This window comes from Pelodiscus sinensis, chromosome 1 (genome assembly GCF_052426305.1).
Source record: "Pelodiscus sinensis isolate ZL-2025 chromosome 1, ASM5242630v1, whole genome shotgun sequence".
Lineage (NCBI taxonomy): Eukaryota > Metazoa > Chordata > Testudines > Trionychidae > Pelodiscus > Pelodiscus sinensis.
Window position 1 is genome coordinate 197,894,612 of NC_143052.1, and position 19,554 is coordinate 197,914,165.

Here is a 19,554-nt window from a genome sequence, read left to right on the forward strand (position 1 = left end):
TAGCTTTCACACTGAAGAATGTTTTCAGTTCATGCACAGCCTCTCAAAGCAAGATTTTTTTTAAAAAGAGACAGCCTTAATTACAGTGGCTATACCACCAGTTCTCACCTTCCAAGGAAATACCAGGACTGGCCAGAATTAGGATCTGCCTCGAGGGACTTCTGGAGATACTGAATAGCATAGCTTTCCTTAGTTGCTTTGTCTCCTAGCTGATCCACGGTGTGATGCATCCAGCCTACAACAGAAGTCACAAACAACAAAAGCTAAATTCTCAGAAGTGCTGATGATAATAGGTAGGTGGAGATGATAATATCTGCTCTTTAAAAAAACAAAAATGAACCCCTATTATATATGATTCTGAAGGGGCGTCTAGTCTGCACAAGTAGCGAAAGGGTTAATGTGAGGCTGACAGTCTAATAACTCTGGTTGCATCTGCATCATGGGCCTGATATAATTAAAGACGAATCCCAGCTGTGGGAGGACCTGGGTAGTTTATAAAGGGAGGAATCCCAGCTGAGAAGGAAGATGCAGGGATAGGGGAAGACTTATCAAGTTCCTTTCTGGTAGCTAGTGCACAAAGGTTTAGAGAGGCTGATATACCATAAGCTCATGGGGGAGATGTAGAGATAACCTGAAAAGCAGCCAAAGCAGAAAAGAAACGGAAGCAGCATCAACAAAGGTTAGCTTGACCTTGGCTGATTGTTCTAGGGTCCCTAGAATACAGGCGAAAATGAGGGTCTGAATTTCCTTATCTGCTACCAAAAACATCTTAATACAAAGAAGAGAAGGATTAAGTTTAGAACTGGGAAAAAGCCCACGGAAGGCAAAAGACTGGGTCACAAACCCTGCAGAGCCCATTGGGGGGGGAGGGGCAGTAGGGGAGAAGAGAGCAGTATGTGGATGGATGAGCCCTGGAAAGGGATGTAATAGAATGGGGGAAAGGAAGCTAAAATGTTTTCTAATCTTAGTAAATTTACTTTTTCTCATTTTATTTTTTGGAAAAAAAAGGTAGCCCCCTCCTTTTTTTTTTTTTAAACACACACTATGGATGCTCAGGATATCCTTTTGTCTATTTTATTAGCTATTTGGGAAAATGTTAAGTATCAGGATTTCTCTTCTGAGGCTATGAGTCCACTGATGCAAACAAAAATTCTGGCTACAATCTTTATAGGGAAAAGAATTTGTTATATAGCTACTGTTTCTTACATGAAAGTGAAATGGATCTATACTAATATGCTCTTATTTCTTAGAATTTCAAAATAAAAACCCAAATTAGCATGCAAACAATACAAGCACTGCAAATTGTAACTATCTTCAAACATTCCTCAGTCACTGTGGCCAATACCAACAGTCTCCCTCTGTCTATCTGTACCATAACAAGGGGATCCCCTTTGAGATGGTCCTCCTGCTATATCATACTCTAGAGATTATATGAGGGAAGTTATATACAAAGTCAGACTAGATCAGTGGTTCTCAAACTGGCACAATTAGAACACAGCTACAGCCCATGAGGCATCCTCAAGGCTATACAGGTAGAACATATATTGTATGGATGCAGTCCACATAACAGAGTTGCATATGCTGCCCACAATGGTAAACAGATTGAGAATTATTGAACTAGATGATCACAAATGTTCCTTTTGGTCTTAGAATCCATGAATGTTCCTGTTTCCTTGTGCTTGCTCACTTGTTGGTATTTTTTTTTTGGTCTAATGCTTAGATTGTAAATTCTTTGGTGCAAGGACTATCTTTTTATCATGCATTTTTACAATGTGCAGCACAAGGGTATTCTGGCCCTCGGGCATTATAGCAAAACAAATAAATAATACATATAATACACAGATCCATTTTATGTAAAATGTTTTATTTACTTATACACCACCCCCTTATATCTGTTAAGTGTTAGGTTCTGCATAAAAACTTACAGTAAAAGAACATTAAAAGTTATAATGGGAAATGCTCAAAAGTTAGGAAGTCACAGACTCAACCCTAACTGTTTTACCATATGCACATCCATAAAAATAAAATGTAATTATGTGAACACATACTTTCCTCTCCACATTACAAAGTAAAATAAAACTCAGTAATCAACTGGCCAGTATACATAGTATTCCTATCTTTTTCCCTGCAGACTGTATGAGGTACTGTGATTTTCTTTAACTATTCTTAATATAGTTTTAAATTAAGTTACTGAGTGTTAGATTGTGCTGAAAGAATCACCACTGTGGTACCTTCTAGAATGAAAGGTAAACTTCCATCTTTTTATAAGAGGTGGTCAGTAAGAAAAAACTATTTATCCTGGAGCACCTGATTGAGACTGTTCCTAAAAGTCCTATCCAGACTTCAGGTATAGTCAGTAAAATCACCGGAAACACCTTGGGGATCACAAGGTATATTGAAAATAGGGGACAAAAGGTTATTATGGGGAAGGATCCCCCTTAACCTGATGAAATACTGGAAAAGGGAATCAATCCTAAAAGCCCAGGGAAAAAATTAGAAAGGTGATACAACCAGTGTTCTTCTGTAGGGATCCTCAATCACATTGGAAATTAGATCCAAATCAGTAGAGATTTACAAATTTGTGGAAAATATTAGTCTTTTGAAAGTTAATTATTTACATTAGTACAATCACACAAAATATGTCTTAATATATGTATGATGTGGAGAAAAGTGTCAGGTACACTGATCAATGACAACCGTGACTGAAATAAAGGAGATAGCTGAAATGTTAAAAGTTAAAAAATGCACTAAATTTTCTAACTCCTAGGCTATGTCTAGACTGCAGGCTTCTTTTGAAAGAGGCTCTTTCGAAAGCATCTTTCGAAAGAGCCTCTTTCGAAAGATCGCGTCTAGACTGCAGGCGGATCTTTCGAAAGAGCAATCCGCTTTTTCGAAAGAGAGCACCCAGCGACTCTGGATGCTCTCTTTCGAGGAAGCCCTATTTACATTGAAGAACGCCGTCTTTCGAAAGAGGAACTTTCGAAAGAAGGCGTTCTTCCTCGTGAAACAAGGTTTACCGCCATCGAAAGAAAAGCCGCGTTCTTTCGAAATTATTTCGAAAGAACGCGGCTTGAGTCTGGACGCAGGGGAAGTTTTTTCGGGAAAAGGCTACTTTTCCCGAAAAAACCCCTGAGTCTGGACACAGCCCTAGAGACCCTACTGCTCAAGGAAGCATATTTCTTTCTTGTTGAAAGTTTGCATTAGCAATAGGACAATATGCTGTACTCTTAGTGGAACACTGAGCACCCATACTGGTGACCATGAACAGAAAGAAGGGAAGCTTCTATAATATTTCCAGATTTGTATACCAGAACTTGAATACACACTGGATCAACTAAGACAGGTAGAGGTTCCTGCCTACTTTATATTCTGGATAACATGGAAGGAGGTAGGGAGATTTCAACACCTATCCCACACAATGACACAGGTCAAGAGAAAGGCAGGTCTCTTTTTCTATCCATAAGCACAAATGGTAAAGTATTGGAATTAGGAAAAAATGAAACACACCCTTCCCTTCATACTGTTGGAGAACTATTATATTGTCCCCAACTGAACATGGATGATAACGAGGGCTTGACAAACTGCGGTGAAATCTACTTGCCAGCCCTGCACTGCTCATGCGCTAGACCTGCATTGCACATGAGCGCACCGCCAATGAACAGGGTGACTGACTGAAATCTCCTCGCCACGGGCAAGTAGATTCACTGAATTATCATCAGGGCTTGACAAATATCTGACACAACAGGTTCTATGACATTTCTAAAGAGAATGGAAGAGGGGGTTGAAAAACAATATTAGAAAATGCACACTCTTTGAATCAAGATTTTTTTTCTTGACTCCAATTGCTGTACTTGAGGCCCCTGGCAAAAACAAATCCAAAAGATGATGGTAAGTTTTGACTACAGTACTAGCAAAAGTATGAACTATGCAACACGTGTATCCTCTGAGATTTATGCTGTATCCATTCAGTCTAGCTGCACTGCTGTGCTCCTGTTTACATTGCTTCTTCAGCAACTCAAACTCTCAAATACAATGTGGAATTCACCACCAAGTCCCTCATTCCCAGGTTTCATTATTGTTAAAACACGTATTCAAACTTTCACCTTTATAACTCTGCTTTTGTTCCTTCCCCAAGACTTCCTAGTCCACTATTTGATCTGAGGAACTGGGTCTGGCCCACGAAAGCTCATCATCTAATAAACCATTTTGTTAGTCTTTAAAGTGCTACATAGTCCTGTATTTAGACCCTTACTTTTCCTTCTTCAGGGCTGCTCAGTCAACCTTGTATCAGGAGCTCACAGTATTTCTCTATCATGGCCTTACACTAGTCTGGCTCCTACTCCAGCTCATTTTATGAAAGGAGCTCCATCACCCCACTCTGAAAAGATGACTATTGTTGGTCCTTCCATTTTTTGCAGAGAGAACTATACTAGCTCTTTCCCCATCTCTGGTGTTTCCCTCTAACTGAGGAAAATACAGACTGCCTTTCCTACTTTACTCACATGATCAGTCATGTGACCCAGGATTAAAGGGTGAAAGTTTGAATACATGTTTTAACAATAATGAAACCTGAGTGGGGGGACGGGACTTTGTGGTGAAATTGAATTATTCCTTCTAGACTATACCATATAGAAATCTTGCCCCCTAAAGGGCTGATGTCCTGGAACATGCACACTAGATTCCTACACTTAACAGATCAGTACCCATTGGCATTTAAAGAAAAAGTTCACAAATCCTAAAGGTTGTGGATAGGTCAAAAGATTCAAAAGGACTGAACCCAATCCTCTTATCCAAAGGATTACTGGATCTCAAAACGAAAACATTTCATTTTACAAATCAGTGTTATTTTAGGTTATACGTTAAAAAGGATTATTTATCTATACAAGTAGCAAAATATATGAAATGAAGAATTAAGAAGTAATGAAAGAAACTAACGCATGTTTTCTGTGTTACGTGTCCTACAACTGAGTAGGATGGCTGTGAAGTATTTGAGTGCACAAATACATATTTCTGCCAGAATACAAAGGTTTCCCTCCCCAACAAAAGTTTTTCTCCGTCAGCTAAACATATATCTGACACTTGGATATCACCTAAATTTGTACCTTGCTCAAAAGCCATTTCCTGGCTAAGAAAAGAAGTCATTTTGCTGTCAAAATGGTCTTCTGCAGGAGTAAAAAATTCAACATAAAGACACAAATGTTTATAAAAACATGTTCTTCACTTCTTTTGCCAGTAGCATAGAATAAGCTTTTTCACTATACCACTCTGGCAGAGATAACATTTACCTTTGTTTTTCATTAGTGCCATATTATTTTTACTCCTGATCATATTCTACCTGAGGAAAGACTAGTTTATTATAGTCTGCTAGAGTGCATGCTTGTGATAAGTACAAATCTCTGGATCAGATGGTGTATTTCTCATTGGCAGTCAGTAATATAACCTGTGTATCATTTTACCTGAGTGTTCTGGGTCAGGCAGGTCTGTCCTTTTACCCACAAAGAAGTTCCCACTTTATCATAATGTAATGGCCTAACCAGACTCAATAGATTCACTCAACAACATTTTTAGGGAACAAGTGATTCACAAATAATCATCACTCAGGCTATGTCTACACTACATATTTTTGTGGAAGAGTAATGCAAATGAAGTGCTCATTAACAACTTTGTGCGCTTCATTTGCATAGTCTCTTCTGATCTGTGTGGACATATCCATTTTGTGCAAAACCCCCTTTTTGCACAAGATCCTTATGCCTGTAAAATAGAGGCCATCTGGAGAGGCGCTCTGACGCTCCCATGGCAATTCAAGGGCCTGGAGCTCCAGCCACCACCACTGCTGCTGAAATAGCATTGGCCATGACTCTCAGCCCTGGGGAAATTGTCCTCTTCCCCCTCCTCCATAGGCAGTCCTGCTCCAGTGTCTCACCAAAATTCTGTTATACGAACAATGTACTTATTGTTAGTATAAATCACAATAATATCTGAGAACCTAGCACATTATAAAATTGAACTTAAAGATCTGTCTGTCTCTTCTCCCGATACAGAGATTATTTATGGCTACGTGATTCTCTCTGACTTGGGTAAATAACTCAAATTATATTTAGAGAATTTTTGACTCCCTGGAAACAGACCCTTCAAAATACATCTTCTGAATGCACTAATTATTTATTTCAAAGACAGACAACAAAATATAAACAACCAGAGAGGTAAATCGAAACACATACAGATAAAAGACAACTTGCTTTTACATACCTAATTGCTGTAAGACAGTTGCCTTGACTTGTGCAGGAAGGTTTTCGGTCTGCAAAAGTTGTTCATAAGCTTCCTTTGCAGAATGATACTTTCTCTGCAAGGTGGGGGGGAAGTAAATGGATTATTCCTAAAACTGACATCCTACCACCAATAGTAACTGTTGCACAGCACTGAAACTACACAAATGCACCCCCCCCCCAAAAAAAAAAAATCTACAAAATTTCTTGTATATAGTTCATATGAAAGCTTTAATGATAGAAATACAAAGTTTCAGTAGAGTAAACTTTCAGAAGAGATAATCATTGGTATAAATTCAATACATAAAACAATATAACAAAGAGAAATTTTTTGCAAATGAGTGATCTGGTCAGATTCCGTACATATGCACCTTGCCAATTATATTCAGATCAATGGTCACTGTGCATTGTCAAAATGAGTTTTCTTGAACTTTGCCCTATACTTCTATACTGTTTTAGTAAGGCTACATACTGAGGTCACTGCTACAGTAATATAGTCCAGTGAATCAACTTGTAAATTCCACAACTCCAGAACAGAAATGAACAGAAATAAAGACATTGTTTACCTTTAAAAATAAGATGACCTAGCTATTTTGCACAGGGCTGTGAAAAATACCGCACAGTGAACACAAATTAACTTGACCTTACCCCTCACAATGATACAGACAGGTGAATGAAGTAATTTATTCATCAATTTAGGCATTGCCCCTTGCAGAAGTGTATTAACTACATTAGTGGGGAAACCCCCTTCCACTGAGGTAGGAAGCATCTACATATGGTACCGCACCTGCACTACCATAGTTATGCTGTGGTGTCATAACCATGACCTAATGTTGGCAGCTGAGGTAGTTTATAGATGATGTAAAAGAAAAACTCTTTCATATTTTTAAATCTATGTTTCTATAACTGATGTTTGTAGGTAGCATTAGAAATTTGTTTCTCTGTAGGATGATTCTGTCATACCTGAAGCTATGATTTTCAAATATAGACAGCCAATAACAGTATTAGAATATCCTAATGCTGCTAATTCTATCTCGTCGTTCTCTATTTATACAAGACGTGCCTGAATCATGAAAGTGTTCACTTTCTAATTCATGAGTACTATAGAAGCATAGGCCCTCAAGCTGCGTCTGTAGTTGTGGCACTCTGTACATCGAAGCAGCAACCTTGAACTCCCATATTCACTGGTGTTATATGAATTATGTTTTGTTTCAAGTGCCTTTTGAGGTATCATTTTAAAAGATCTTGATCTGTTAAACATTAATATCCTGTTGGATTGTATGCATTATCATTGTGTGGGAAGCTATAAAGTTTTGCTGTGGGTAAAATAAGTTATGAGCTTGGGAACAAGTGCAACCAGCCTACCAAGTACAACACTGGAGCAGCCAGACACTGCATTAAAGCAAATCCACACATTTAAAGGCTATCCGTGGAACTGTATACAATGAAGATAGCATGGAGACTGCTTGACATTCTTCATAGCAAAGGCTTTCAATGAAGCTGGAAGAAGTTATAAAAGAAAGGAAGTGAAACCATCACTTAGCCTCCCTCTCATCCTCCTTCCCCCCACCAATTAACACCTGGAAACAAGTCTAGAGGACAAAGACTTTTGAACTGTAGAAGTGGATCCATCCAGAGTTCTCAACTAAAATCTATCTTTCTATAGTTAATATGTTTTATATTTTATCTAAAAGATGTGTGTTTTGCTTGAAGTGCTGGGGAAACCTCTGCTCAGTGCACAAAAGGTGGAGTACGCAGTCTACACATCCAGGGAAAGTCGGACTTGGTAACTTTCTTACACTGGCCACGCTTCTGTCCAGGGCAAGATAGAAGAGCTGGGAAGCTGGGGGAACTTGCTGGAGCCTGTTTCTGGTTTATGAGAGACTGGCAAGACCATTCATGTAACTCAGCCAGGCAAGTCCCTGGTTGTGGATGTTTATGTAAGTACAGTATTTAAGAAGTTTGCAGCTTGCCAGAACATCACAGTGAGACAGGAAGCCCAGGTAGGTAAGTAAGAGGGCTCAGGGGTAAAGAAGCTCCAGGATGCATCCTAAGAAAAACCCACCACAGTAGTTTATAGGTTCTATGCCGTGGTGATGAAAAAGTTTCCCAGACTGTGTACTGTTTCTTTCACTATTTAAATGGACAGTGTTTCAGACAGCTAACTTTTATCTGATAGCATTAACCTATGTCTATCTTCACTGTATATACTGTACATAAATTTACCATTTAAAATAAATGCCTTAATTCCTCAGTTACTCATCCTTCATTTCAATCTGGGATATATATCCTGGAGATCATGTTACCACTAACAGTTTTTGGGAATTCTAATAATTATAATAATTTCCTTACATAAAACGTATTACAGCTTAGTGATATTCAAGATTAGACCTAATTCCTTAAAACAATTGACAACAGAACTGAAAATTAGGGACTTTCTAGATGCAAATGTTCACAATACAGTTACACTGATTATGTGTGAACGTAACAGTCCTGAGGAATAGATATAGCTAAAGATATAAAATTGGTGCTTTGAAGGAGACAATTCAGTGAAGCTGAAAGTAATAATAAGTATAATTGACTAGAAAGAAACGTTTCAAAAAAGCAATGTGAATGATTATGAATAGTTGTTACCTTTGCTAGATGCCCAAAAGCCCAAATTCCACTGTCATAAGACAGGGCTTTGTTGATTAAAATATTAGCCTGATTAAAAAGGAGAGTGAAAGCAGCAATAATATATAACAAATAGAAAAAGGGGGAAGTTGATTACTGTAACTCAGTAGTGAAAGTAGACAAGAAGCTATGTGAAAAATTCATGTCCAGTATGGTTAAAGACAATACAAAGGAATATTTAAAATGGATCAAGAACAAAAGAAATCTTGGTATAGGTATAGGTCTGTTACTACATAGGAGTAGTAAAATTGTCAGTGATGCAGGAAAAGAAAGAAGAGTTCAATAAATATATATCTGTTCTGTCTTTGGAAAGAAACTGGGTATTATTGTAAGATGGAGTATGAAGTACTGTACTTTGAATTCCTGTAACAAATAAGTAGGATGTTAAGCAGCAACTACTGAAGTTAACATTTTAAAATCTGCAAGATATGAGAGACCTCGCATCCAAGAGTTCTGAGAGAATTGGCTGAAGGAGCTCTGTGACTCACTGATATTTAACAAATCTTGAATTACTAAGGGGAAGATACAGAAAGCTGGAAACAAGCTAATATGTCAATCTGTGAAAAGATTAAACAGGATGACCATGGCATTAGTAAGAGTATTACTAGAATATTATGGCCCAATGTCCACATTTAAAAAAGAATCTTGACAAATTGGAAAAGATTGGGATATAGCTAAAAGAATGGTTCAAGGTCTGGAACACCCACTATTACAGTTAGATACTGAAAAAGCTCATCTATTTAGCTTATTAAAGAATATGTTAAATAACTTGATCATCTATAGGTATGTATAGGCTAATATTCCCTTCTTGGGCAAGATACTCGAGCAGGCGGTGGCATTGCAATTCCCCCTTGAAGGAGCAATCTTGCCCTGCTGTTGCTGCACCATCTCCTGAGTATGAGTCCCATTAGGACTAAGAACTTTCAGCTGCAGGTGTTGCCTGCAGCCATTACCAGGGGTGGGCTTAAAGCCAGGAGGGCGCCTCTGGTGGGAGGCCGCTCCAAAGGGACAAGCCAAAAGGGGCTGCCCTTTGGGAGAGACCTTCAGGGCAGACCAAGGTCAAGGGTGTATGTTGGTGGTGGTGGTGGTGGTGATATAGCATAATTTTGGAGTGTGCGTTTGTGAATGCTGGTAAGAGCAGCATACTTGTTGGTTGTGTGGTGGCCTATTCAGTCCCTGGTGCAGAGGAGCGTTCTTGGTGAGATCAAGTTTCCTTTACCTGCCTTCACTGAAGGTCAAGGAAGGGTTGTATTTATTTTCTTTTTTCATTATGTGTTTTGGCACAGATGGGGTGGCTAAGGGGGAGGGTTCAGATAGCACTGTGGCTGTTGTGACTAGGAGAAGATATGGCAGTAAGATTGGGATTGGCCAGCCAAGGGGAACGAGGTTTAGACAGTTATGTGCTATTCTTGTTCTGGTCCAGTTGCCAGCCTCAATAACTCTGAGAACCTTAACATCTGGCCATTACCTGAGGATGCTGCTGCTGAATGCCAGTTGGGTATCCAACAAGACACCTATCATCCATGATTTAATCCTGGATGAAGGGTCCGACCTGGCTTGTATCACTGAGACCTGGCTGGGAGTAGAGGGAGGAGTTGACCTCTCTCAGTTGTGCCCGGCTGGGTTCTCGGTATAGCACCAAGCTCGATGGTCGGGGAGGTGGGGTGGCGATTGTCTATAAGGATATTATCTCACTGACTAGGTCCAAAAAAAGGACTTTGGTCCAAAAAAGTATTAGGTTCGAGTGTTTGTACCTGGTGTTGGGTGGCCAGAATAGGTTGGGCGTTCTGCTTTTGTACAGTCCATCCTGCTGTATGGCAGATGCTTTTACTCGAGCTGGCCTCGGACATGGCATTGAGGACCCTGAGGCTTCTTGTCTTGAGGGACTTTAATACTCACGTCGAGGCTGTCTTGTCTGGTCTGGCCTGAGATTTTATGGATACCATGACAACCCTAGGACTATCCCAAAAAATAACTGCCCCACGCATATTGCGGGTCATATGCTCGATCTGGTCTTTTGGACTAAGGGTGATAGAGCTCTTGGGATAAGGGATGTGGTTACACTCCCTTTGTATTGGACTGATCACTACCTGGTCAAGTTAGACTCTCTGTTCACCTTCCCTTCCACCGAGGCGAGGGACCAATTAAGTTGACCTGCCCTCGGTGGCATCCTGAGGTCCCTGAAGGCTTGTTCAGCCATTATGGCAAATGGTCCTGTTGATGCCCTAGTCCAATGGTTCTCAATCGTGGGTCATATGGCTCCCCAGGGGACACGTCCTACCTCTAGGGGGCCACATGGAAAAACCGGAACATTAGGTAAATTATGTTCTTTTTTTTCCAACTAACAGTGGCTATGAGGAGGGGCACAGAGGTAAACAAGGCTCAGAAGGGAACCACGAACAAAAAAACGTTGAGAAACACTGTCCTACTCAATATATGGAACATTGAGGTAGCCCGGGCAGTTGATGTGATTGCTCCTAAACACCTTCTTCAGGTTAGTCAAGCCAAGTTTGCTCCCTGGCTTTCTGGGGAGTCAATGGCAGCAAAACGGTCTGCGTGACGGCTATAACGCTGCTGGAGGAGAACTAGAGCGGAGTTCGATCGATTGCAGGTTAGAACTGAATTGCAAGCTTATTCTGTAGTGGTGCTGACAGCGAAGAAAAGCTACTTTTCCATCCGTATCACATCTGCACAATGCCGTCCAGTGGAACTGTTTTGAGTGGTGCAGGACTTGTTACAGTCTGGCATTCATGATGAAATGTAGGCACTCTTGGCTCCTCGCTGTGATCTGTTCGCAAAGCACTTTGCAGATAAGATTGCTCACATTCAGCCTGATTTAGACTCTGGCTGCTGTGGAAGTGGGGCCCAGTCGTTTGAGTGTACCGCCCAGTCGTTTTTCTTTGGAACAGTTTCAGCTATTGCAGACTGAGGATGTGGACAAGGTGCTTGGAGGAGTGTAACTGACCACATGCTTGCCTGACCCCCTCTGCCCTTCATCGCTTATTAAATCTAGTAGGGAAGGGATGATTGGCTGGGTCCAGGGATTAATGCATCTTTTAGATCTGGTATGGTTTCCACCACCTTGAAAGAGGCAGTGATAAAACCGCTACTTAAGAAGCCTTCCGTGGACCCTCATGATTTGAATAACTATTGCCCAGTTGCTAATATTTCCTTCTTGGGCAAGGTACTCGAGCGGGCGGTGGCATTGCAACTCTAAGCTTTCTTGGAAGAAACAGATTATTTAGATCCATTTCAGTCTGGCTTTAGGCCGGGTTTTGGAACTGAAACCACCTTGGGTCACCCTGGTAGATGACCTACACCGAGAGATAGACAGGGGGAGTGCGTCCCTGTTAATTCTCTTGGACGTTTCAGTGGCTTTTGATACCATTGACCATGGTATCCTTCTGGAATGCCTGGCGGAACTTGTATTGGAGGCATTGTTTTGCAGTGGTTCCAGTCTTACCTGTTGGGATGCTTTCAGAAGGTGGAGCTAGGGGGCTGCTATTCAACCCCGTGGAGATTGTGCTATGGGGTCGCGCAAAGTTCCATCTTGCCCCTTATGCTGTTTAACATCTACATGAAGCCACTGGGAGAGGTCATAAGGAGTTTTGGAGGACGGTGCCATCAATACGCAGATGACACCCAACTCTTTCCCTGTGACATCAGAACCAGGTGTGGCAGTGACTCATCTAAGCGGGTGTCCGGAGGAGGTGATGGACTGGATGAAGTCAAACAAGCTGAAGCTGAATCAAGATAAGACTGATGTCCTGTGGATCAGGAGGCCATCTGTTTGGGAATGTGCCATGGTACGTGTTCTAGACGTGGTTACTCTCCCTCTGAAAGAACAGGTATGCAGCTTGGGAGTCCTCCTGGACCCTTTTTTAAACATTTCAGAACCAGATTTCTTCGGTATCCAGGAGTTGTTTTTGGCAGCTTTGTCTGATCCACCAGCTGCGACCCCTCCTGAACAAGCATGACTTGGCCACAGCAATCCATGCTCTTGTTACATCCCGACTTGATTACTGTAACGTGCTTTAGAGCCTTCGGAAACTTCAACTGGTCCAGAATGCAGCTATTTGAGTTTTAACTAATACTCGTTATATGGAGCACATTATGCCAGTGCTCCAGCAGCTGCACTGGCTTCCGGCATGTTTCTGGGCACAATTTAAGGTCTCGGTTATGACCTATAAAGCCATAAACAGGTTGGGTCTGCGGTATCTGAAGGACTGTCTTCTCCTATATGAATCTGCCCGGGGACTGAGGTCAGCTGGGGAGGAGAGGGCAAAATTAGGCTAGGTTTGTCCTTCATTGTTAATTATGGCAGCATCTGCCAAATGTCCTACACTACTGCCTCCTCACCCTTCTGAGGGGGCACTGGCAGCATCCTCTGCCTCATATATTAAAGATATACTTAATAGCTAATGTATTACATTTATTTGCATTCTAGTATCTTCATTCAAATTGGTGGATAAGCTGTCCATACCTTAACAAAAGCTTACTGAGGAAACTCTGAAGGTAGAATTTAGCCAAGAACTGATAACAGAATATCTTTATAGGCTTGCAGATGATTACTGTGATCTTATCTGGCAGTAACCTTATTTATAGGTTTCTTTATGTCTGTGTGTTCACAAATATGGAGTCTTAGAGCATCTGGCAACTGTTTTAGGATCCACTGAATCGAAAGTCAATTTAAATTTCACAAAGAAATTTTAGCCAATAATTCAAATTTAGTTCTTCCCTGAAAATAACTGACAGAGCATACACACCGAATATGGCTAGCCAAGTTCTTACATGTGCAACATTTCAAACTTACCACAATGACTTACATTTCCTGAGCTGTTTGCCCCTTGTAATTATTTTCTTAATTAATGTAAATTGATGCAAACTTCACATTGTATTGTACATTCCTAATTTTCATTCACAAAAAAGTGACACTAGTGGGCTGGATTTCACAAACTGATTATAAAGGACATTGACTGAATTTCATCAAAATCATAAGAAGCTTAGCACTTACCTGGATTTCATATAAGTGGGCAATGTGAAACTGAACTGTAAAAAAGTGGAAAAGTAAAATAATTATTTGTAATAAAAACAGACATCCAATAGAAATTAAATAGTTAAATATTAAATACTTCTATAATGTAAGAAATGCACCGAGTTACAGTTTACTTCCAAAGAATGTATATCAGTGATTTCAAATCTGACATTAGCATTGATGGACTATGAAAGAGTGCTCCAATAACAAACAAAGCAAAAACCTAAACTTGAATTTGTAAATCAGGTACTATAAACCTTACTGAAATTACACTAAACTTAACAAAAACACAAGTTGGCTACCTATTTCTCATGAGAAAGATGCATAACAGCACTATATTTAGTATGTAAGCCAGACACAAGCAAATGCAATTTTTCTGCTTTTATCAGATTACTGCTGGAGCTGACTGGATAAGTCAGAGATCAGGGGAAAAAAATGTTAAATACCCTATAACATACACATTCTCTCCAATGCAGACACATACAATCTTTTTCTCTACTCCTAGATATTTAGTGCATTCACCTATTCTCAAAGGCCCTGATTTAGCAACTGAATTTGATTTTAAAGACATAGTATCTCAAATAGCTAAAACTTATTTGTCTTGGGAAATCTGGAAGTTTCAAATTTCCATTAACATGCAACATCAGTTACATCAGGAGACAGTCTAGCATAAAACGGTCATTTTCGCACAGGACCACATAAAACTATAGACAATTGACTGCCCCCGAGACTCAGCCCCCCGCTCCCTCTTCCCAGCACTGGGGAGCCCACACTGGTGCTCCTCCAGTGCTCCAGCCCCCTCCATGCAGCTGGAGCACACAAAATCTACTTGGCTGAGCCCCCTTAGGCTCTGGTGTATGAGGGGGATATGCGGAGTGGCTTTCCAGGGCCATGTCAGTGAGGATTTTTTTCTTCTGCTTCCACTTGTGTGTGTGTGGGTCCCGACTGATTTTTCTGCAGGTCAGCGGCCCCTGACCGAATAAAGGTTTCCCACCTCTAAGGGAATTGTAACTCTCTATCACCACCACAACAACATACCAACCATCCCCCAACTGCCGACAGCTGAATGGCTAAGTGTTTGGCTGGTTCGTTTGTGGTTTTTTAAAGATTTACTCTATATGTTTATGAATAAGCTATTTTAGGTTTTGTAAATTTTCACATAAATGTTTCAGAGGATAATTATCTACCATCCAAGAAAACCAAAACAAATTTCATCCCATAAAACTATTTTGATTTGCAGACAACTATTATTTTCATCAAAAATAAATTTCAATTACTCCTCCTCCGTCTACTGCAGTGGTTCTCAAAATTTTTGGCCTGTGGCCCACCAGACTCAATGCAAACCTTTCCGTGGACCACCAGCTGCTAATCAATTACATACGTATGCCTGAGCCATTTTGCTAATTCTGCAGCTAGGGAGAATGGTTTAATTTAACCAATAAGAAAGGAAATATTAATTTAAATTATTAAACAGACTAAACACTTTAACTCTCTCATATTTATTTAAAATGAAGTTTGATAAACCAAAATTTTAATTCATGTCCAACACAAAAGGTTCCCATGTTTCCTTTATTTATGGCAGGGGTGGGGAACCTTTTTTGGGTTAGGGAACACTGACCCACAGAAAAATCAATTAGGGACCACACAAATGAGAAGCAAAAAAACAAACAACCACCCCAACCTTCACTGATGTGGCCCCCAACTGAGACACTTCATTCCTCCAGTGTGCCACACCCATTGTGGGAGGGATATGGAAGACAGGTTCAGGGCTTCCCATAGGCCAGATTTACTTTTCTGGGGTTCCAAGGTTAGTGGATTTTGTGGACCCCTCCCCTCCAGGCTCTGGAGTTGGGACAAAAATTGGGGTGGGGGGGTTCAGTATGTGGGACAGGGCTGCCAGAAAGAGGGATGGGGGGGAAGAAGGGGGTGAGTTCTGGATGGAAGGTAGAATGCTGGAGCAGACTGGGAGTAGAGTGTTTGGTCACAGGGAGAGAGAAAGAGCAGGGGAAGGTGCAGTATATGGCCAGGAGAGAGGGTGCAGGAGTGGACTCAGGAAAGGGTGTCTGGCCAGGGGGAAGGAAGCAGGAGCAGGTTGGGGTCTGGGATCTCAGCAGTGAGAGAGAGACAGGGAGGCTGAAGGTCTGGACACTTACCTGCCTTCGTGCCCTGTGCCGCACCCAGGCATGGCCTCCTGCTGCTCCCAATGGTCAGATTCCGGCCAATGGGAGCAGCAAGGCTCAGGGTTCTCTCCCCCCTCGCCTTCCTGGGAAGCTGGCACTGGTGCTCCAAGCCCACAGGGGAGGAAGGGTGAAGCTGGAGTGCCAGCGTGGGATCCCTGCTACAGGGGTAAGGAAGGGGGCTGAACTTGAGCCGTGGACCACATGGAAGGAGGCCACAGATCAGTTTGAGAACCACTGTTCTACAGCAACTAAGTGCTACTGAGAAAAAAATATATATATATTTATTTTAGACTAGAAATGTCTGTTTGTCCATCTCTTTGTGCAAGAATGGTAACAAATAGGGCCGCTAAATTTCATAGGCAGCTTCCTCTTACCCTAATTTAAAGCAAGGCCAGGGTTTGGTTGCTGGGAAGTGGCAGGAAGGAGCTTCCCTTCCCCCCCCCCCCCATGGAAAAGGAGTGGCAGAGAGAGAGGAGGGACATGATCCTCACACTCACCACTGGGGACAGTGAGCAGGGACAGGATACTGCAGAGTGAGAGTTGGGGACAGCCAAAAAACACTCTACTTACTGGCTGGGGACAGGGCCCTGCATGTTTCCAGTCAGGCCACCTTTTACAGGTAAAGTTTCTCCCCCTCCCCGGCATCTACAAAGCCAGAGCATTCTCTCCTTCCCCACCCCCCACTACAGGGTCTGGGGATTTCCCCTCCTCCACCTATGGGGACCTGCACTCGCCCACTCCCTCGCCACTTCACACGAGCGTCTCCCCCCTTGTTATGAAGCTCCTGTGCAGCTTAACCACATCCCTCCCACCCCCACTTCACCCAGAGCGTGGTGATTCCTGTCCCCTATACCTCCTCAGCAAGGCTGGGGGGGGGAGGAGGAGGCGGAGTCCCGTCCCACTGCAAGGAGATGAGATACCAAGTATCCTCCCTGGGACATAAGTATATCTATTCAAAGCCAGCACTAGGAAATCTGGTGCCAAAGACAGAAACAATTTTTTTAAACAAATAACTTTATGCTCTTTTACACTTTTAGAGCCTCTCCCTCACACACCAAAGGCTTCATCTTAAAGGCTCAAAGAAAATGCATGTTCTTTATAAGAGAATTAGAATAATTATGGCATTGAGACTTATTTCCACAAGGACAGATTTAAAATGGAATTCACTATGCCAGATTGGGCTTTAAGGGAAACAACGTAGAAACTAAAACACCACAATTAAGGTATCCGATCATTATATTCAACATTGGTAAAATTCACCAACAAATTAGGTTTTGCACCATAAATCAAAAATACACAATATAGTAAACTAAGCAAATGTTAGTCACTAATGGCAGCTGTCAGTTATCCTTACTGACTTGTTAAATTATTTTCTAGTTGCTCATTCTGAGTTCTAATTTATAATATGACATAGTACCAGAGAAATGCTCATACATAATGTTATAAAAAAAAAAAAGTGGCTCATTAAAACAACTTTAACTTGCTGAAAACCAACTTCACTCCTCAAAGCATGACATGCTGACAAGATCACTCTATACACCAGCAAATATAACCCCCCAAAGTTTCCAGTTCAAGTACAGCTATAAAATGGAGCATCACCTACCACTCATAATCCAAGCTCAACTCCTACTTTTTCACCTCACTGGTATTTTATACAAGGCTAATACTGAGCATGGAAATGCCTCATACCCTCTAAATTACGACAATTTAGCAAATTAGGAAGATCCACACAATACAAGATATTGGAAACTGCAACTTTTCATTTAATATTTATTAAATTTCATTTAATACTGCAATATTTTATCATCACTTTCCCCATCAAAGAACTCAGCATGCATAATGATGGCAAACAAATGTTCTCTCACCATTAGTTGGTTTGCAGTTCTTAACTGCAATCCTAAGAATTAACACTTGTCTGAAATGAATCCAAGCTTTTTGCTTCTCTGCCCTTCAGAAGATATTTAAATTGCCCTTATCTTGCTTTCTGCATTAGCTGCCACCATCAAATTTCCTGGAGCTGGCTGTGAATAAATACACTCATAAGCCTAGGAAGTAACTTGGTATCTCTTCTCCATTCTTTTGGCACGTTCTAAGATGGTCTCATTAAATCGGCAGAGCCCCTCTAGGTAGTCCTGCAGAATTTAAAATATCCACTAGCTCGTGTGTATTGTAACAAACCAGTTCAACTGGAACACTTCTTTTATTTTAAAGTTCCTGCTACATTTAATAATCATTCAGAACAGGGGAGAATGATTCCAAGAGTGCATTCTCATCTAGTAATCAAAAAGAAGTGCTGAACAAAGACACTACATCAGTCTGCTGAACATCTGTGATAGCACCAGATGAAGAACAGTACCTTCATGGGCATTTGGTAGACCTTTATTTAAGACAAAATACAGGACTATGTAGCACTTTAAAGACTAACAAGATGGTTTATTAGATGAGGAGCTTTCGTGGGCCAGACCCACTTCCTTAGATCAGACAGTGGAAGAAAATAGTCACAGCCATATATACCAAAGGATACAATTAAAAAAAAGTGAACACATATGAAAAGGACAAATCACATTTCAGAACAGAAGGGAGATGCGGGGGGGACGGGACATTTCTATCACTTTATTTAAGAGACCTTTAGTGATGAACTTTCTTCTCTGCCCCCAGATTCAAGAAAGATCACTCTAATATTAGATACAATACCAGAACCCAAATACAAAGCATCCTATTCCTGGACTACTTCTATAATAGACACAATGTCAAAACCTTGCCCCGCGTAAGGAGATGCACAAGAGCTTCTGTAATAACATCCTGAAAGGCAAGATGCCACTTCTGATGAAGAGGATGAATTAGCATAGTTGGAATGCCAAAGTGACGCATACTGAGTGGAATAGACAGACAGTACTGGAGGAAGCACCCACGGGTTTCCTCCTAAAGGAAGGACTAAACTTCTGTCTTAGTGCACAACAGAGCTTCCATACCCTGACAGTATCAACAAAGATTCAGTCCCAGGTGGCACCGAACATGTGGATGCAAATGAAAGATCTCAGTACTGAGGTCTTCGTGGTAAGAGTAGCCTATACTAGGGATATAAAAAGTTGGTTAAATAGGTAACCATGTAACTGCTGCAAATCTCAGTGGTGCGGGCTTATATAAGCTATAACTTATATAAGCTATATACTGCAGAGCCTGCAGCAAAGCCTTCTTGGGAGCAGGGCTACCAGCCCCTGCTTGCTCCACTCCCGGGGAAACTTTGCTGTGGGCTCTGCTGCTGACTCCTGGGGAGCCAGCGTGCAACCTACGAGGTATGAGTCAATGCCATGGACAGGTGGCTAGGTAGGCAGCTACTCCAGTTCCCGCAGTTAATCAGAACCTGTAAGCATTACCCATTTAAGGTGATGCTTACCAC

General features: G+C 41.3%; 1 protein-coding gene across 4 annotated transcripts in view; it reads right to left on the reverse strand.

Annotated features, from left to right (window-relative positions):
* KDM6A (lysine demethylase 6A) overlaps positions 1-19,554 on the reverse strand; it is a 289,075-nt gene that overhangs the window by 78,574 nt on the left and 190,947 nt on the right. For all 4 annotated transcript variants that reach the window (XM_075912747.2, XM_075912776.2, XM_075912756.2 and 1 more), the window contains exons 8-10: positions 13,954-13,988; positions 6,250-6,343; positions 109-235 (exon numbers count right to left, since the gene is read on the reverse strand). In XM_075912747.2, coding sequence (XP_075768862.2) covers positions 109-235; positions 6,250-6,343; positions 13,954-13,988 — 256 coding nt within the window. The remainder of the gene's footprint in view (positions 1-108; positions 236-6,249; positions 6,344-13,953; positions 13,989-19,554) is intronic.